This window comes from Trifolium pratense, linkage group LG4, assembly GCF_020283565.1.
Source record: "Trifolium pratense cultivar HEN17-A07 linkage group LG4, ARS_RC_1.1, whole genome shotgun sequence".
Lineage (NCBI taxonomy): Eukaryota > Viridiplantae > Streptophyta > Magnoliopsida > Fabales > Fabaceae > Trifolium > Trifolium pratense.
In genome coordinates, this window is record NC_060062.1 from 17,147,180 (window position 1) to 17,169,140 (window position 21,961).

General features: G+C 33.8%; 1 protein-coding gene across 2 annotated transcripts; it reads left to right on the top strand.

Annotated features, from left to right (window-relative positions):
* The first annotated feature begins 389 nt into the window (after positions 1–389).
* On the top strand, positions 390–12,564 carry LOC123919926 (helicase protein MOM1-like). 2 transcript variants are annotated; one of them, XM_045971962.1, is made up of 9 exons: positions 390–1,024; positions 1,810–2,332; positions 4,913–4,980; positions 5,113–5,133; positions 6,033–6,145; positions 7,183–7,287; positions 8,470–10,434; positions 10,545–10,773; positions 11,495–12,564. In XM_045971962.1, the coding sequence occupies exons 1-9, from the start codon at positions 718–720 to the stop codon at positions 12,301–12,303; spliced, it is 4,140 nt and encodes a 1,379-aa protein (XP_045827918.1). In that variant the 5' UTR covers positions 390–717; the 3' UTR covers positions 12,304–12,564. The 2 variants fall into 2 exon arrangements, with proteins under 2 accessions (XP_045827918.1, XP_045827919.1); XM_045971963.1 differs by having other exon boundaries at positions 394–1,024; positions 10,545–10,758.
* Positions 12,565–21,961: the final 9,397 nt, after the last annotated feature.

A 21,961-nucleotide genomic window follows, 5' to 3' on the forward strand; every position in this document is an offset into this window, starting at 1 on the left:
ATTTATCAATTCAATGTTCATCACCAAACTTGTCAAATTCAAAATTAGAGATTTTGCTCACTTATGTCATGAATTTTTAAACTTCAATTGACAAACACTCAAATTTTTACAAGTCTCAAAACATCACAAACATTAAAATTTTAATAAAATTCATACTACTGACTCATAATACTGATTAAATAAATTCATTTTTTTTTCAATTTTAATTAGTAAAATATATCTGAAAAAAAATATCGACGTAACGTTACGACCCATACGATAGTTAAAAATGAAAATTGTAGGTGATATACTTTTTGTTTTGTTACTAGCAAGCGGTCAACTATTTCATTTATTATGCGTATCTTACCGGTGAATGGAACTTTATTACAGCCTGTAAAATGTCTTAAATTATTAGTACTGTAATTACTTTTCCCAAGCAATGAAATTTTGATGACTGAGTGACTAAAACAAAACAACACCACCACCATTGATATTCATTCATTCATTCATACATCTTCCACCGTCATCGTCTCTGAAAGTTCCTTAATCCTACTCCTAAACACCATTATCCCACAATAACAACACTCCTAAACACAATATTAACACTTTTAATTAATACTACTATACTAGTATTATTATCACTACATTTCCACCAACACTTACTATTTCAGGTGAATTAGGGTTACTACTACATCAACATTCTCTTTGAAAATTCCACTCGCAGCATTCTTCAACAAAATGATTCCAACTCGTTCTTCATCTCAGAATCATAACAAGAAGATGAAACCAATAACATCAACAACAAAACCGCCGAGTCCTTTACGGAGATCTGAGAGAAATCGGAACGTTTCATCTTCTTCTACTTCTATCAATAATCATTCACCTGTTGCTTCTAGAACTCCTGTTTCTAAGAGACACGTGTCGCCTAAAGAGAAGAATAATCCTCCTGATGAAGAAAAAGATGCGGAAGTTTCGTTGAATCGGAAAGTTAAGAAAATGGATGCTCGTGTTTATCGACGAATTTTAACTCGAAAGAGAAGCAAAGGTTTTTTTATTTTACTTCAATTTTATGGAAGATAATTTGATTTAACTAATGAGATTATTTTATTATAAATGTAATTAACATTATTAGTTTTACTTTCTTGCATTTTGCTTCTCATTATTAGTGAGCAATTAGTTATTAGTTTGTTTTAAAACAGTTGGTAGAGTTAGTTAGAGTGGTTATGATTAATGAACTAATTTTAGAGTAGTTATGTACAAGCTGGAAGAGTTTGTTAGAGTTCAGTAAAATAGATGAGACTGAGAGACTCTTCTAAAGCGAGTAGTATATCAACCTTTAATATGAACCCTTGAATTTCTAACTTTACTAATTGGTTGATGAGCTAAATCCGAGCAGAATAGAGTGAGGACGATGAATTAGTTATAGAGTTGGTTAGAGTGATGATAGTGTGACCAACCATGAATTGGTCCAACTGGTAAGGGTCTTAAGCCCCCCGTTAAGCAGGTGGTTAGGAGTTCAATCTTTGCCTGTGTAAGAAAAAAAATTGATTGGGAGGGGAGAATCTATCTTGTGTGCCCCATAGGTTTCCCGACAGAGATTAGTCACTGTTAAATTCCGGTGGAAACGTGTGCCTGTAACATGGTAACCCAAAAAACAAAGAGTTTTGTTAGCGTGACGGCTACAAATGTTGGTCTTTTAAGTTTCTCAATAGTTCTTTCTTTTATAAAAAATACGGAGAATTGAAAATGGTGCTGAGTGAGGTGTTCTTGTTTGGTATATTGTTGTTGTTTGCGCGGATGTTTTATTATTATTGTTTTGTTGATTGTCAGAATGCCAAAAGGAGATAAATAATGAAGATAGGTCGACTCCAGAAGATAGCAACGTGGGTGGTGGCAAGACTGATGAGAACTTGAAGGAGACTAGTTTACACTGTAAAGAAGTTTTTGAGGATTGTAATCTTTCAGCTGAAGATGCCAAAGCTACAAATATGAGTGCGGAGTCTAGGTCGAGTGGGTCTGTGAAAGAATTATTAGAAAATAACAATGCGACTATAAAACCAATGGTGGTACCATCTAATTCCAGTACTCACGAGACTAGTGGGATACCTGAAAAAGTTGAAGAGGAGACATCGCAAATGTTAGCAACTATGGATTCAGATTCAAATGAAAGTTTGATTAGGAGATGTGTTGGAAATGATAAGGGTGGAAATTTAACACCTTCTAAAAGAAAAAGCACAGTGGTGGATAAGTGTTCTGATGTTTCTGCTACATTGGCTGATGATGACAACTGCAACTTAATTGTGGATGCCAACCCTGAAAGGCTAGTGACCAGTAGGCCTACAAAAAGGATAAGGTAATATTTATTTGCTACAAAACTATGGGGAACTAATCAATGCTAGTTTTTAAATAATAGGGTTAAATATGTTGTTGGCCCCTATAAAATCACAACCATTCAGCTTTTAATTTTTGTATTCAAAATGAATAAAATTTTCATAGGGACTAAAGTTGTACGGTCGTGATTTTATAAGGACTAAATACATATTTTAACCTAAATAGTATGGAACAAAAGTTCTAGTTCATTCTTTGCTTGGGATTTTTGTTGTGCACTGTTGCACTGTTGCTTATATCAGGTTTAGTTTCCTGCCTCTTTTTTCTTAAAAAATAACGTACTTTGTTATCTATTAAAATTAGGGTTGGATTTTGTTGTTTCGCTGTATCAAAATTTCTTTTCTACTCTAGTTTGCGTTTCATTATGCTGTCAACAACTGAGCATTATCCCACTAGGGTGTTAGGCTACGTGGGTTAATTGATACCAGTGGCAATGTATGTTTCAAAGGTTTCTCCTATTGTTTTCTTATATATTCTGTGAGCCCTTTTGATCAAACTGTCTTCCATTTGATCTACTTTCTTTATATTTGTTTCCTTTTCACATGACCTAAACCACCTTGGGTTATAAGACACTTCTCTATGAGAAAATCATACAATTACAAAATATGCTGCCTGATATATGTCATATCAAGCACGTTTTGTCCTTTTATATATTAGGACTAATCATTTTTGAGTAAAGTGCATTTCCCTCCTTTTGAGAAAGGCTTAAATTTACTCCCCTTCTCCAGTCATTTAAATTTCTCTTGTAGATGAATATGTGTTACACTTCAGTTCATTTTAATGCAAACAAACCTTGTTTACATAGTACATTGGCCCCCTTCTTCCGTCATTTTTTAACATCATCAATATCTAACTTTGACCCATGATTTGTATATGTGTAGAGAAGACCCATGAAAACGTTAGTAAGGAGGGTTGACCAGGTATAGAATAGTCCAGTAGTTAGAGGTTGAGAGAGGGAGAGAGAGAACAAGAAAAACTAAGGTCAAACCATGAAGAAAAATTTGGAGATAAACGTCTATCTTCTGACTTAATATATGATAGGCAATTATGGTGTATTATGATCCATGTAGCCAATCCCACCTAGTGCGATAAGGCTTGATTGTTATTATTGTTGTTACTATTAGTTATGGGATATTAGAATATGAAATAAATATTATGTATGAAGTTCTTGAGCCGATAAATATGTTTTCAAAACATTAGTTGATCCTCTGAAGTCCTAAAACCAATGCCGGAGGTATAAGTTGTAAGAAAAGGAAAAGTCATTACTCATTAGGAGGTTTCTTAGTAGTTGCTTACCACCACAGTGTTTGGTTGGGGAAAATGGAGGTAAGGGAAGCATAATTGCTTCTGACTCAATTTTGGTTCCCCTCCAATATTTGGGATTTGGAGATGTTTTAGATGAGTTTGTAAGATTTTAAATGCATTAAAGAAAATATCCTTACATAAAGTGTAACATAAAAAAGAATTTAATTTATATACACCGTTAGTGTTACACTATTTATCATTCATAACCATTAGATCATTAGAAATGTTTGACTTTTATCATAACCATTTCTAAAGTTACGCACATGATTGATTGCGATGTGCTGACTGTAAGTTTTTTACACTGACAGTGCATGAAAATAAACTCTAAAAATAATGGTAGAAATAATTAACTAGTGATTCCTCTACAGGGAAGTCCTTTTCCCCCTTGTGAATCAAACAAAGAGAGGGTTATCTCCACTATCATCTTCTTGTCTCAACCAAACAAAATATCTACTTAAATCCCCCCCTCCCATTAAAGTTCCTCTTCTTGTTTGAACTCAACAGACCGCGAAAGATTATTTTATGTTAACATGAAGTGAAGTGTAGCACATTTCAACTTTCAAGGGAGAGAATCACAGTTGTTAAATTACGAGGTGATGACTGTTTAAGTTATTTAATCGAGCGAGAAAAAAGTGTGTGTACTTTATTATTACTGTTTTAATGTTCATGTTTTTTTTTTTTTTTTGTATTGTAGTTTTTTTTTAAGTTTGTCGTTTTATCTTTTGGTTTTTCAATTATATCATTATGAATTATTCAATTAATATATAATCTGTCATATATTTGAATTTTTCTATATCTAATACTACAAAATTAATACCTGTTTGTTACATTACAGTTTTAAAAAAATAATTTGGATGGATGATCACTTTAAGGCAATTTGATGTAATGGGTAAACTGAGTGACTCAGATGAACAAATTGAAAATATGAAGGACAAAGTGAATGCAGAGAAAAAAAATATTGGAACGAACTTAATTAAGCCATAATTTTATTTGTCATACATGTTAGTTTTGGGCAGTATTGTATGAAGTTCTTTAGTTTCTATCTTTATTCCTTTTAGTCATAAAAGCACGGAAATAGAAATTAAGAAGGAGGACGAACGGGTTAGGCAGTAAAACACAAGTCAGAGTTAGTTGTTATTAATATTGTGGTTTTTCATTACCTAGTAAATGATGGAGCTTTAATTTTCACTGCATTGGGTGTTTATTTTGTCACATAAGCTTATTTTTCTGGTTTTGTTAGGGGGATCAATAATGTTGACACTGCTTCAAAATCTAATGATGAAAAGTCATGTATCAGAAACAAGGAAGGTCAGTGATCTCCATTTTTAGGTTGTTTGTTTATGGCTTTTTACAGTTCAATGAGATTTGTAAATAGTAAGAATTATTGTACTATTTGGTGTTTCCTACAGTAGCTTCTGATATCATTGTATACTTCTGCAGGAAAATCAGGAGATTCAGTGGGTAATGTCCCGTAATCCCTACTTAGTTCAACTGCTTTTGTTCAATGCAGTCTTTCTTGGAAATTAGGAAATCTTATAGCCTCATTAATTGAGAAGCATCAATCTTGATGAGGATTGGTCCCATATTACTTGAGGCTCGAGGCATACATCTAAGTTGCATCATGACCTGTTTGGTCAAAATGGTTTTCTATTGTTTATTTTTTGTTTTGGCAGGGATGAGGGATAGGTGACCTAGAGAAAGTTTTAAACTCTCGCATCATTTGGCCTACATCTTAGAGATTGAGGCAGTACCAGTTAGTTGGCTTATTGGTAGCTGAAATGACACTTAAAATCCTTAGCTATTCATTCTTTATCTTATTGACTATGGAATAAAAAGCTGCAGAGTTGTCAATCTGGCTTGTCTGAGGGAAATTATTGGCAGAAGCATAAGCAAAAAAAAAAAAACTTTGAACAATGTTGAAGGACAAGTTTAGGTAGCTCTTTGGTGATGATTCTTATCACTCATCAGAGCCAAGATGCATTCTCTGTTTTTTTTTCACCTTCGAACTGAAGGGAACACATACTTTATTACAATCCAAACTGATAGCAGCATACTTTTTTTTCATTTTCTCTGCCCCCTGTTTTAGGATTTGCGTGTCCTTACTCTTTCTTACTATTTTCTTTTACGTACCCGTATAATTAATTTCCTTGAATTCTCTCTCCCCCTCTCCCTCTTAATAAATTTCGTTGCATTACTCGCACGAATCATCAATATTGCCTATCTGTCTCAAAATGAGGTAGTTTTTGGGACTGCTGCCTGAAGCCCTCAACCTGCCTTTCTCCTCATTTTGATACAGATTGGTAATTTATTCCATGTGAATTGCATATTTTACTTAATTTGTTTCTTCAATTGAATATCAGAGAAACCTCAAGGGAACAATGTTGAAACTGAGAAAATAAGGAAACAGCAGAAAAGCTTACATCTTTCACTGAAGCCGGAGATAGCAAAGCTCTGTGAAATTCTTCGTCTCCCAGTATGCTACTTCTTTTACATTATTAGGTTTTACTTTCTTTTTGTACTGCTGTTATCCTTTTTCGTTAACCAGAATACACTTCATTTACCAGATTGGACTTGTAACAGATTTTATAAAGCATGCTGTTCAATAACACTAATACTAATTAATGTAAATGGCCTTCATAATTTGGTGTTTATTGTTGACTTAGAAATGCAAAGTCCAAAGTTGAAGGGCTAGACTCTGGCTAAGTTGCAAAAACTTATTGATTAAATTTCTGAATTTTGCTGTTGTTGGTGCTGTAACATTTTGTTTAGATCAGAAAATTAATAGTGGTGTCTGAAATAGGAAATGTGTAAGGCTATTAATATTAACACGAAGGAGACTTCTTGATTTAGTAGCTGGAAAGAAGATAATACATTGGAAATGGCTGCTATGTGCATGGAATGAAAAAGTGTAGGTTATGAGGTCAATGGAATATGGATCTAATTATAGTAGGAGACTTATATGACTTGTTCTAGACATACCCTACCACATTCATAGGACAACGGTCAATATAATTTTAAGGTGATGAAAGGAAAATTTGTAAGAAACAATTGATGAGAACGTATTTATGATATGAGCATCTTCATATATCTATGATATGAGGATATGCTGCAGGTTTCTCGAGTTTTTATTATTGGTAATTTTTTTTGTTGGAGAGCATTCATGTGTCATTTACTCATTGATGGATTAACTTTGTTGTATTATGTGGAGTCATTGCACAAATTGAAATAGCCAAAATAGCAGCTTTACTTGTAAGCAATAAAACATGGATTCAAGATTATGGATGCATCACCTAAGGAATATTGACCGTGTGCCTTTCAAAATAGTTCACAATGTCATAGATATTTGAGTGCTTTTGAATTTGGTTTTAAAAATGAATATTGCTGTGAATTCTTCTAATCCAACTTTGCCTGCAACACCAAGGACTTTAAAAGATTTTATCTAGTAAGCCAATCTAAGCTCTATTATCAACAAATTTTACAGTGTTTTAACATATCATTGTGACATTGCAGGATAATGTCAAGAGTATGGTTGGGAAATTTCTTGAATTTACCATGAACAATTACAAGATCTGTACAGAACCAGTATCAATATTACAAGCTTTTCAATTATCTCTGGTCAGACTATTTTCTAGATTTTTTTTTTTTTTTTTCTGTTTCGTCGTTTTATTTTTCTTATTCAGTTTTCTCCCCTCCCTTTGCATGGCGACATAGCTTTTTCTTTTATAGTGGTCATGTTGTAAGATTTGTTTGTTGACAACTTTTTCCTTCTTAATTGTTTTCACGCCATGTAAGATTTATTTGTTGACAGCTCATTTTGTTTTGCACTTTCTGGAACTTGTTTTGAATTATATATACTTGGTTTGGTAATGCAGAATGAATAAGCATATTTAACATTCATTCTGTTGTATAGGGATTTTTGTGTTATTCTTAGAAATTTGAAGAGTAACATAATAATCTGTAAACATTCATTCTGCACCATTTGACTCTTCATTTATCTAGCTGGTCAATTTTATGCTTGTTTCTTATGTTGCCTACCTTGAATTTTAATGTAACTTGAGATTCTGATTGCTGGGTAGCATCGTCAGCTGGGTAAAAAATGAGGCTACATTCAAGCCTACACGTGCTTGTAGGCAATGGTTTCATGGTCAAGTAATCTTGACTTGAAGTAACTCCAATCATTCTTTACCTGATTTTGCCATTAAAAAAAAATAAAATTTCTTTACCCGATTTTGTGATATGTTACAATAGAAAGAATATACTGAAATAAGACTGTTATAGTGTTAATGTAAATCGTAACAGAAAAGTAGAAGAAAATCTGATAGCTAGCTACCAGCACCGGACAAGTTGTTCCCTTTCCAGAGAATAATTCTTGGTGATCTCTCGCTCATTTCTAACAGAATTCCAGAATGAGTCCCACTCTCTTCCTTTATTCCTTACTAATTTTCCCCCATACAAGTCATTTCCCTTACTTGCCAGCTCAATCTGTCCACTGTTCTTAACTTCTCCTATAGTAAACCTGCCAAACCTTGGACCTGTCGACAGTAATTGGTATCAGCTGTCCCAATTCTTCTACAGAAGTTCTATCTCCTTGTTTGAATTGGATATTTATTTTTTCCCAGTCATTATATTTAAACAATTCCCTTCTTTTCTGAGATTTATTTTACCTCTTTGTCGGTTTTTCCTCAAAAACCCATTTAATATGAGAAACCTTAGATATTGTTTCCTAACTAAAAACTGCATATTTACTTGATTGCCTTAATAAATTTAACTGACTAGCTTTTTCCTGTACTGTTTCAGTGTTGGACTGCTGCTTCTTTGCTAAGGCACAAATTTGACACTGCAGCTTCCCTCATTCTTGCAAAGCAGCACTTGAATTTTGACTGTAAGAAAGACACGGTTGATGAAATTAATGCAATGCTGTGGGATCTGAAGGACAAGTTTTTAGTAACCACAGAAAACACTAATGTCAATTGCTCTCCAAAGGCTTCTGAATCATCAAATAGGACTCATTCAAACACAGATATAACATCAGATGTTGAAATGACCAAAACAGATATTTCCAGAATTTCCAGAAATATTAAAGTAAGTCAGAAGGACAAAGACCAATGGAGAAAGCTACGTCGTATGCATCAGGAAAATAAACGTAATTTGAAAAAAGATTTGAACAAGGAAATAGCTGAATTTGAAACAGGGCGCCAAATAGAGTGGAATGCTATCGTCAAACCCTCTATGAAAAAGGAAGAGATGATAAAAAAAAGAGAGATACAACTAGAATTTAGAAGTAAGTTTACTACTGGAATTGCAAAATTGAAAAGTAAGTATGATGAACGTCTTAAGGATCTTGAGACCAAATATTTAGAAGCACAGCAGAAATTCCTAGAGTCATCTGCACCAGATGAATTGTCAAACCTAGTTTCTCCAAAGGAACTCGAAACACCCAATAATGATCCAAAAGTCCTTCTGTCGGATGAAGTGCCAGAAACTAGTCGTGAACGGGCCACTGCCAGTGAATTGAGTAGGGAGGTGGCTGTTGGATTTCCCAGCACAGTCAGTAATGATTATCCAGAGAATGCAGCTCCTTTGAATTCTTCATCCACAGATCAAATATCTGATGGAGGTTTAGATGGGGTTGTATCATCAAGGTCCTGTAGTTCTTCTAGTCCAAGTAATAGTCGTCCAGCTACAATTTACCTTTTGAAGTCACCTTCAACTCAACAAGTTCCTGACAGAGTCTTGCCGACCGTAACTGATGGACAAATACCAGTCACAGTACCAGAATTGAGTAGAGAGGCAGCTGTGGGATTTCCCAGCACAGTTAGAAGTACCGATTGTCCAGACAATGGAGCTCCTCTGAATTCTTCATCAACAGATCAAATATTTTATGTAGGTTTAGATGGGGTTGTATCATCAACTCCTTGTAGCTCTTCTAGTCCAAGCAATGGCCGGCCAGCTACAATTTCCTTTTTGAATTCACCTTCTTCAACTCAACAAGTTCCTGGCAGAGTGTTGCCAGCCATAACTGATGGACAAATACCAGTCACAGTGCCAGAAAATAGCTCTGTAGAGGCTGAATGTCAATTAGGAGACAATGTGGTAGTGAATGAGAGTACTAAATCAGACTACCAGGAAGTAGCACATAGAACTATGACAGAAAACACTTTGTCCCAGGAGACTCCGGTATCTATACCAGTGGATCCAATTGAGCCTCAAGAACAAGTGCAGGTGCAGCCATTATCATCTGTAGAGTCATTGCCTAGTCCAGTTTGTACTTTACCTGCTAATCAATCCAACCATGTTTCAATGGTCATGGAGCCTCCAGACCAGGTTCGGCAATTACATTCTTCAGGGATCCTTTCTTCCAACCTGGATTCCTCTAACTTACCTTCGGTGACTGGAGGTGAACACCGGGCAGCGACCAATGAAGATGCTCTCTCCAGCCAGATTCCCGAGGCATCAACTGAGGTTCAAAATCAAGCCGTTGAGAAACCTGCCTCGAATTTGGAAATTGATTCACATTCACTTCAAGTTGTGCCTCCAGTCTCAAACATGGTCCTTGATTCCCTTGTGCCTGGTGGAGTCAGAGCCCAATCATCAGACACAAGAAATATGTCAACTCACAGAGTTATCAATAGTCATCCTATTCAAACTCCAGCACAATCAGCTTCGAGGAATGTTCAGCCGTTCTTCTATGATCCACTTAATTATGAATTGGCAAGAATACGTAAACTGATGGAGCAAAATATGAAAAACCTTGAAGATGAGGTTAGCTTCTGCTCTACTCATTGCTGTGAGAATACCTATTTAGATTTTGTATCTTATACACTCCTTTATGCTAATTGCTAACTGCTATATTGTTCTATTTGTTGAAGCAGAAATTACAGCTGAAACGTAATTATGAGAAGGAATTTGAGGAACTTCGCAGGAAGTATGATATTCAGAGGAAGGAGATTGAGGTTAAATTTCAGGAAGAAGGGAAGAACTATGATACACAATATAAAACAGTTTATTTACATAAGATATTGGCCGAAACTGTTATAAAGGCTAATTTTGATCCTAGGTTTTCTGGTGCATCGGGAATGCTGCAAGGTATACTCCCTTATGGTGAGTGAAGTAATTTTTTTAATGTCTATGACGTCTATTATTCTCTTGATTTTGACTACAAATTTTTTACCAAAGTGAAAAGTATATCTGGTGCTCATAAACGTATCTGAATTGTTGTTACGAATAAAATATTGTGAAGGACAATATGTTCCTTCTATTTTTTAATTACTTTAATATTTTTTTGGTAAAACAAAAATTACTTTTATATTTTTTTGGTAAAACAAAAATTATTTTTATATTTTTATACACACCTGCCCAAAATAGGAAAAGGAGAATCTACACAAAAATGAGTTGATGGACCGAGAGCCTTTATAAAAAAGATATTTGTGGAGATATATTTACTGGACAATATAGTGCTTCTTCTATTGTTTAATTACTTTTAGATTTGGAGAGCCTTTCTCCTTATGTGAGGGGTGGAGGGCATTTGAAAATAAGATGTCTAGCATACAATGCATAACTGTATCTTTTGCTGGTGCTATCTGTTTTTTCTATATAATGATGATAATTGATAATCAATGCATTTGCTGCTTCTGTTGTTTTTAAGGTTTGCTGTTTGGACTTTCCTAAATGTCTAGGGAAGGTTTTATTTAATTATGTAATTGTATATATGTCTCTTGCTGTGATTGTGAGCACATTCATCTCTTTTCACATTCTACTCATTTACGGACAAATCTTCTGCTATTTATGTTTCTTTTTTCTAAACACATTATGCTAATGTCAGATCCAGGATATTCACAGCATTTATTTCAGCCTTCAAGACAGCCAAATGCTACTTGGCCCTCTCCAGTTTCTAGTCAATATTGCCGTGGACCTCCGGCAACCAATTTCCAGAATTCACATGCTTCAACTGGCTCTCACACTATGGTACGGCCACCTATACCGGCCTCTTACAATACATCAAGAAGTTTCGGTGGTTTTTCTGCAAGACGACCACCTATGAACTCCATCTCTTCACCCTCAGGAAATCTTCAAGCTGGTGGGGAGATACGTGCCCGTCCACTGCATGTCACGCCTTATAGATCCTCAACATCTGTACCAGCCTCCAATCTCAGTAGGGAGTTCCGTGCTCCTCAACCGCATCTCTCGCCTTATAGACCCTCAACATCTGGACCAGCCTCCGGTCTTAGTGGGGAGATACGCACCCCCGCACCTCATCTTTTGCCTTGTAGACCCTCAACATTTGTACCACCCTCTAGTCTCGGTGAAGTTCCACATGGTATGCCAAGTCAACCAGCACCTGGTAACTCACAGTGGTTTCCCGGACCATTGCCGGCAATCTCTCAGTTTGGTCCTTATAGGGCACATGGCCATTCGAACACGGGTGGGTTCCCCACTCCTACCGTATCTGCTATGGATATGCACATGAGTGCTAATAGTCAATCTAGCATTAATCTGCCAAATACTCAGCAACGTACGTCAGATTTGGCTTCTTTGAATCATTCTCAAGTTGGCACAAGTAGCAGCATGCCGGCTACCTCGGTCCAAGAAGCTACACCTTCTGATGTTGTCTGTTTATCAGATGATGAATGACCAGAGAAAGTGTTCATACATCATACATTTTTGCATAGTTGTCCTAACACATAGGCAATGATACAAGCTCCTTTTGCCGCCAGTTTAAGCGGGCTTCTGACTTCAATTTAGGACAGAACTTTGATAATGGTGATACCATATGTACATATATATGGAATGTAATTAAGTACATGGTTATCTTTGGGATTGCAATTAATGGCTGTTAAATGAAATAGTATTTTCATATCAATTGTAGCCTGTAGGGAAGAGGCATCTTAACCATGTTGATATCTCAAAATCTATCGGTCACTTGTAGTTGTAGCACCACTCACTATTGATGTGTAAAAATAGAGAAAAAAGAGTACAAACTCGTGGAAAGCATAATAATTTATTTTAGGGTGATGTTAAACGGTGCACCGGGTGTACTTGTTAAACATACAAAAAATAGAAATAAAACATAAAGTTAATGTCGATAAAAACAATTTTTTACATTTTCAATGTATTGAATGCACGAGTTTCAAAACAAAATTTTCTTATTCATATGTTTAATTAGTGCACCGGGTGCCCTATTTAACATTTTCCTTTATTTTATTTTGAACTCATGTTATTAGAGTTGAGCAACCTAACAAAATTAGAGTTAAGCAAGACCTTACATATTATTGTTGCATTTATTAAAATAAATGTTTTAAATTAAAAAATTGTTAAGATCTTATCTACGACATCATTATAACTAGTATAACGACTCGTGCCAAGCATGGGGTACATGGTATATATGGGTGGATCTTCAAAACCTATCAGAACTCTTTTTTAAATTTATTTATTTATTAGGTGGTCTGAAAGCGTGCCACTCCTTTATGCAACTTTTCTGACTCTTATGTATTTGGGTTGTATGGAATGAAAGAAATCATAGATTATTCAAAAATTTAGAGTAGTTCTTACCTCAACTATCAGACAAAGTCAAACTCTACTCCTTTTGGTGGATGAAGGCAACATATCCTACTCTAGTCTCGAACTTCAATAGTTGGTGATCGAGCCCGTTTATCTGTTTGGGCATCGACTAACATGTTATTTATGTTAAAAGAAAATTGACGTTTATTTTAAATTCTCGCACTCTCTTTCGACAGCCTTGTGATGAGGAGACTATTCTGTTAGTATTAATATATATCACATTTTTGCTTGTTAAAAAAAGTGTTGATATATACAAATTAATTATATTAAATATAGATTTAATTATATATCATAAAACAAATTAAATATTATTGTTTTGATTATTTTAAAAAAAATATTAATTATGATCGAATTATTCATAATTTCCATAAAAAATACAAAAATTATATATTTGAATAAAATTATAAATGCTCTTTGGTTTGCTTAGAGCACCCAAATTAAGCATTATACTTATACACGTACGTAGTTTTTTGTATTTTATTTTCTTTCTAAAGGAACAAACAACAACCCCTCTAATTTATTAATCATGCCACAAAAATGGTTGAAAGGTAGCTGTTGACCAAATTAATATCTATCTTATCATCAATTTTCCTTTTATGTTTTTAATTGTGTGATTCAGAAGAGCAGTTATATGTATATAGGGTTGAATAAAGTTAGCTGATGTAATAATGTTAGTAACATATATTAAAGATAAGGGTTCACTAAGCGGAAGATTTGTCTTATTTTCCTGACATGACATTCCTATCTGTGTGTTGATTATTCTTGTGGTTGATTATTACAACATTTAGCATAGTTGAATTTGAATTTTCAATCACTTTTAACAAAGAACTCGTGGTCCACATTAGTATCATATTAGTATCTCAATATATTTTTTAAGTAGTTAATTTAGTTTTTAATGTGTTTTTTTTTTATTAATCTAGTCCATAAAATTATTAATAAAAAAGACACTAAAAATAAGTTTACAATTTTCATGAGCTTGTATGCAGCGGTCGATGTTTGAACTTTAAACGTTTTATATATTCACCGATTAAGAACAAAATAGAGGTTCAATTGTCGTACATAACAATTAAGTTCACATGGTTTATTAGTGATATTTTCCATGCGAAACTCTCAATGAAATCAAAACAACTATCTACACCAAAATATCCAAGACCAAAAACAAATAATATTACAAAATCACATACGACTAAGACATCATAGTGAATTTGAAATCATATTCAAAGTCATTTCTCTTCAATTTGAGCCACTATCATACATGAATATGGACTAAGATTAAATGGAGATACTTTCTTGCTACTTACTTTACCATCTAAAATATCACTCATTTTTATTTTTGATTTTAGGGTGTATTCTTTTATCATCCTTATTCACACAAATTCCATTGTTTCTGCGAGGATCCCATCAACATTAAAAAAATATTAAATTTTTATTGTTTTCGATCAAACTAGTTGTAAAAAATAATAATTAAAGTTTAATCTAAATAAAAAATTAAGATATTTGTTCGAGTCTTGTGCAACGGTGCATGTTACATATAAACAAAACTTATACACACATATTGTGTGAAAATGTAAATAATATAATATATAAAATACTTTAATATATACATAGAGCCTCTACGGGGAACTTTCTCCTATGCATGGAAAAACTCCCCGCATTTGAGCCCCAAACAACACAATCCTCAAGGGATCCCCACAATCACGACAAGAAAACAACCATTTATTGGCGGCCAAAAGCTCTCAGGAAGAGGCAAAAACCGCCAGAAACTGAATAATTACTGGTGGCCACGTTACGCCAGTAAATAAGGCGTCGGTAATGTTCTTGGCGGCCAAAGCCGTCGAAAACCAATCTGGCGAAACGTACCGGCGGCCCAGACCGCCACAAGCTAGCAACGGTCACTTCAAGGACCACAGGACGTACTGGAGGCCTAGACTGCCGCAAACCGATGTTGTGTCAGCTTCCACTATTCTCTGCAGAGCGTGGCAGGTTGCAGCAGAACTACTGGCGGCCAGGACCGCCACTAGCAATTCCCAAGTTTGACTAGTTAGAGACGGCCTGAGCCGTCACTAAAGCTTAGTCGAACAGTGACTAGTTAGAACTTATCTCGTATAAAATAGTGATTTTGAAATTTATATAAGTTAGAACTTATATAATCTTGTATAAAATAGTTATTTTCAAATTTTTCTAATTTAGAACTTGTCTCACATATGATAAGTAGTTTAAAATTTTTATCAGTTAAAATTTGTTTCATATGATATTTTGAAATTTATATCAGTCGGAACTTATCCTGTATAAGATAGTTTTTTTAAATAAAAAGAAAAATATTAGTATAATATTTTGTCCATTGTTTAATTTATTTAGTACATTATTATATATTTAAGGAAAATGTAGTTAAAGATTTAGAAAGAAAGTAAGAATAAAACCAGAGAGAAAGTAGAGCAATGAAAGTGATTGAAATTTCAAATGTGTATATAGTGAAATTTAAGGGTGGGAAAATAATTTGAATTTGAATGAAAAGTTAGGTTGGGAGAAACAAAAAAGTTATGATGTGATAGGTGACTTGATGCATGTGGCTTGATGCAAATATGAGAAGCATGTGGCTTGGAGCATGTGGCTTTGTGCATGTGGCTTGATACAAAAAAGTTTCTCCTTTGATCCCAACCAGTCCGGTTAAGAGAAATATGTGGCTTGGTGCAAATATGATTTTTTTCACTTACATTAAAGCCAAAACGGCTTAGTTTGCTCAAAAAATGGCTTGGTTACTTGCTACCTTAGTTCAATTTGTTAAATTTTGGACATCAATTGCCCTTACTTTGGGCACATAGCATCATTTTAAGTAAGGACAATTAAGAATTTTCCTGAACAATCAAATTTCTTATATAGATTAGATGATAAGCTCAACTCTAATTTCCTTATTACGAGTCTTCTAAATCATTCAAATTCTAGCCAACCAAATGAGATAAAAACATTCTTTTCACTCCCCATAATATGATATGGAACCTACAACAAAATTGGTGGACATAAAACAATTGTGATATTTGTGAGAGCACAAGAGACACATATCCAAGATATTACACAATCAAATAAAAGATAATTTATCTTGTCAAAAAAAAACGAAGATAATTTAAATTTTCTTCAACACTACATTCACCACTGCACAAACATGGATATGAATTTATGTTGTGAATTCGGATTGAATCACACCAATAAAATACTTGATGTGTGGAGCAAATAACGATTAAGCAATCAAATAATGAGATCGGCAATAATAATCACAAATCAAAATATAAAGCGATAAAGAAAAGGAACACAATAGAATTGTTTACCCAGTTCAGTCAATGTGACCTACTCTGGGGGATAGAGCATCTCTCCGATCCACTATCAAATGATGTTCTTGATTACAATGAAATCTCACAATAGAGTTACAAGAATTAGCCTTGCTCCTAATTCTACCCTAAGCCCGAATTTATTCCCGTGACCAAGAAATTCAATATGAAAGTGTTTTCCAAGATGATAGAATGATTCTCCAACCCTAGAGTCTTCCCAAGATGATCTCTTTTAACCCTAGTCTCTTTGTTGGCTTTAGAAACCCTAAAATTCTCTTACAAATATCAGAAAACGTGACATATATATATATATATTACTTCGTAAAATTTTGCCCAGGGCGCAGCTTTTTCCGCCTAGGGCGCAAAAACAGAAAGTCAGCTTCATTCCTGCTGAAAATTTCGCCCTGGGGAACCAGAATTCCGCTCGATGCGCCAAAATAGTAAGTTTTTGCTGTCTTCTTCGTTTTCAAGACAATTTGCAACAATTTATAATTCCACATTTGAATAAATTTTTCTTGTTCGAAAACTGATTATGTAAGAATGTCCAAACAAATAAGGACACCTTAAAAGGAACACTTTTGTCCCAAACTTTGACAATAAGATCTAGTCCTCTCTAAACATTGATATAGTAACTTCTAAACTTCCTTGATCTCATATTTCTCATTATGTTCAAACCTCCATAACCATATGTCAAAAGGCAATCAACTTAAATTAAGGCTAAACTTTTCTACCAAAAGAACAACTTTGGGATACAATAAAATTGAAGTGAATGTTGACTTTATGGTGGTGGAATATGTTCTTCGCATGAAAGGGAGAGGCAGTCCTCAAGGAGGAGCTTTGATTAGTCGAATCCGTCAACTATTGGATTTAGAGTGGGAAGTGGTAGTGCAACACTACTCATACCGTGAGGCGAATAAATGTGCCGATATACTTGCAAATATTGGTTGTAATATTGATAAACATGTGATTTTTTATGAATCATGTCTTCGAGAGTGTCAGAATGTGATGTTAGCTGATGTATTGGGGATAACGACCCCTAGATTCATTCCATCATAATTCTTTTTTTCGGGCATAGGCCTTCTTCATTATAAAAAAAAAAGAACAATGAACTATCACATCCTCTTCCCAAACAAAACGTCTTCTCCTCCACCTCCACTCATTCCCACCAATACCCCGCTCCAACATATTTTTTTTCAACAAATAAAAAGGATGAATATGTGAACAACTTCATAATATCCATGTTAATAACATAAAACTGTAAATTGCATAAGCCTATACATTTGACTATATCGAAGTGTCCGAAATATCAAACGCCTCTAGATTTGTAGCATTGAATGTTGATGACACAAAAGTGATTGATTGGATTTGCACTAGATGAAACTTAATTCTTCTACCTGAAACAAATGGAAATCCGAACCAAGATGGGCCAACAATACTCCGTACTAAGACATAAAAATAAGATGGGAAATAAAAACAAACAACATCACACCCAGACGACGAAATAACACAACAAAAAAAAAGGTTAAAGAAACACTAAATATACGTTGAAAACACACTTATTTAACTAAAATACAAAGAAAAAATAATTTGGGGGTGTGATTCTGGATCTAAATCGACTCTAAATCACCTTTCTATAGATCAAGAAGAAGAGAAAAAGTAATGACGTCTACTAAGATTAGAAGATGAGAAAAAAAGAAAAAAAAAAAGTTACACGTACACTTTCAATTTTTATTTAAAATATCTAACTAAAACTATGTGCTCATTCTCAAGGCAATATTTTTATTTTGTGTTTATCATCTACTATAAATAATATTATTTGAGATGTCTTGACACTAATATAAGTATATTTTTCAACTGATATTTAAACTTTAATTTGTCACATTATAAAAGATTAACCCAGTCTATTAGAGTCGTTCTCCATTGATATGATAAGTACATTTTAGATTAAGTTCATTTATAATAAGTGAATTAAATAAATATGATATTCATAATGAGAAGAATTAAATATCTAATTAGCTATAAATCATTAATTAATCTAATAGTGATTAATACTGAATTTAGTAAAAAGGACCACAGTTGAATCCCGGTAACAGAGATCAAGAGGGATTTGGAAGTTGTAAATGGTCTAATTATAAATCGAATCCTGATGGAAAAAGAAAAAATCAAATTAGCGAAAAGGTGCACATATTCATTTGACTGTCGATATAAATTATGCTATAATATGTGTGTATGGTCCATAGACCATGAGTTGAAATTATGCTAAAAAGCCAGTCTCTCACTCAGTCACCCAACATAACTTTATTCATTTGACAAAAACACAGTATATTCTTTAACAAGCCTTTCTTGCCTTCTTTCATTGATCAAGCTCACCAGTGGAGTCCAGATGGATACAATAATATACATAATAACTCATCAGTTTTTTTGCCTCTCCGGCAAAGCAATGCTAATATGGCATGTGTTTCATTTCATTATAAAAGGGTGTGAATGACAAAGGTCATTTTCTTTTTCTGTTTTTGGTCAAGTCAAGGTCATTTTCAATCCAAGGGATTTTCTTTCTCTTATTCTTTTTTTTTTAGGTTACAAAAATCTTAAACAAATTTGTGAAAAATAAATAAATAAATAATTAGTAAATCAAGATCAATATGACTTACAATTGAGAGTCTATCACATTAATGAAGGTGTCTTCGATGGAACCATTGAACTTTTAGTAATGATTGTATGGTCCATAGTCCAAATGAAGGCATCTTCGATAGAATGATTGAACTTGAAGTTAATGTTGTTAATGACGTCAGAAACCAACAGAGGGAACTGAGTGTAGAGACCCTGATCGTATGAGGATTTCCTGTGAAAATCACGTCTTTTATTGAGCTGCATATCATGTATATCGACATAAGGAACAAATGATCAAAGACGGCCAAGACCGGTCCAAGGGGTGAACCCAAAGCTTACTCAAAGATTGCACCATATTCCTGACAAGTTTTTTCAGGAGAGAACAACAAAGAGGAGGTAGATAATGTAACCTTTTGAGAAAATTTAAATTTCTTTTTGTAAATTTTACAAAAAAGAAAAAATTAATTTTCCTCAAAAAATTATGAGGCCTCAAAATAACTACGCACCAAATATCATTCAGATTCAATCATGCCGGCCCCTTTATTTTCCCTTCAATGAATAATTGTCCTTTGTATGATTACTTTGTTTTGTTTTTGTTACAACCTAATTCTCCCTTGACTTTTGAGGCCACAAAAGCTCTTCTTCAGCTAGCTAGGACATATATAATTTTGTCGTTGAAGATCTCTATTGAATCACGTCAGAATGAATGTACAAATCAAGTTGCTGCTAGTGCACCTTTTAATTCTAGTTACCTCCAAGTGATCATTTTCTTATAAAATTATTGCCAAAAACTTCATTTCAAGTAATGGATTAATCCTTAATGCTACTTAATTTACCTTTTTTCCCCCTCCAATAAGGCATGGTTTCACCTTTCAAAGTAGAGAGTCGATGCACGCTCACATTCGTATCTGCAGCAATAAAACCACCGTCGGAATTATGAAGACATCACCCCCAACCGAAACTGACCTGTTGCCGTTGATGCATTCTCACATTCGTATATGCTCACATCGATATTATATTTCTGGCATCCGGAACTAGCCTGCTGCCGTTGCAGCACAGCTGTTATGTTGTCTGTTGTATGGCGTTGCTGCTGCCTTGTAAAAATATTATTAGCTTCGTCATTAATATAAAATAAAATTTATTTATTTATAAAACTAAGAATTATATTTTAAAATTTATAAAGACTAAAAATATATTTAATATTCCTAAAAAATATATTTAATCTTTAATAAAATATTAAAAAAAAAAGTCACGTTGACAACACAAAAGATGTCCAACGTTGTATTTTTACACACATTGTGGTGATTTATATCGGTCAATTATTTTTAGTTATTATTAGGGCTGAGAATATGTCAGACCAACTTATAGGGATCTACGGCCTAACCCACTCAGACTCGGGTCATATAATTATTTTAAAAAGTGCAGATCAATTTTTTAAAAAAGTCTATTTATTTAGCTAAAAAGATTAGTCTGCAGGCAGTAGAAAAACTTTTAAGCATACTAGACCAACCTACTTAAATAAATATAAATAATAATTTTCATACTATTATTATTATATATTAAAATTTGCACCTTCATTAAATTAAAAATTTATTAACCTTTTCAATAATTTAAATTTATTATTATAAAAAATTAAATTTATTGGTTTATATTAACTTTTCACATATATAAATGTACCCATTATAAACTATAATTGAAATATGATGTCTTATTTGAAAAGTAGCCCATGAGAGGCTTATGACTAATGAGGAAAGACACAAACTTTTTTGGCTTTTCTATTAATGTTTTGTGGAAGGATCGTAACGAATTGATATTTAACCAGTACTTCAATCTTCGGTAAAATTGGCTCTTTCAAATTGCTAGCCAAGTGCAAATGGTTGTTGATATTTAACCAGTACTTCAATCTTCGGTAAAAATGGCTCTTTCAAATTGATATTTAACCTTTTCAATAATTTAAATTTATTATTATAAAAAATTAAATTTATTAACCTTAGGGGGTCAAAAGTGCAATTTAACCTTAAGAAAAAAAGGATTTGATGCTTCTTTCTTTCAAGTTTTAGTCACTCCTAATTGTAATTTTCTGCATACACTATTGGTGTTGGATTGTAAGGGTGTCCCCACACCTCGTTTAGTTAGATAGTTTATCTTTATTGTAATTTAATCTTTTTTCTAGACCGTGGGTGGATGGGACCTCGTTGAGGGAGCGGTTTGGACTGCTGTTTGACTTGGCAGAAAACAATTCGGCTTCAGTGGCTGAGATGTTTATGCGAGGCTGGGGGGCTGGAGGGGAGGCGTGTGTGTGGCGGCGTCAATTGAGGGCGTGTGAGGAGGAGATGTTGGGGGAGTGTCAGTCTTTATTACTTACTCTCTCTTTGCAAGATCATGTTCCATATAGGTGGCAGTGACAGTCTGACCTGGATGATGGTTATACGGTTCGTGGTGCATGCATCAGCGGACCTAGGGGTGGGCTGAGGTGGGCCGCGGCCCACCCCCACCACCAAAAAATAATTTTTTTTATATGTAGGGTATTAATTTAAATGTATTATTAATGATTTTAAGTTACCCGGTATATATATGTATAAATATTAATATAAATATTAATTTAGAGTATATTATTGATGACTATAAGTAATTCGGTACACATATTAGTTCAAGTATTAGTGTAAATGTTAGTTCATAATTAATTGAATTTATAATAATAGATAAAATTAGCAGTTGAACTAGCGTATATAAATATGAAATGACATAAAAAATATGTTTAATTAATATTAAATTTTTAAAGTCCCATATTTTCACAT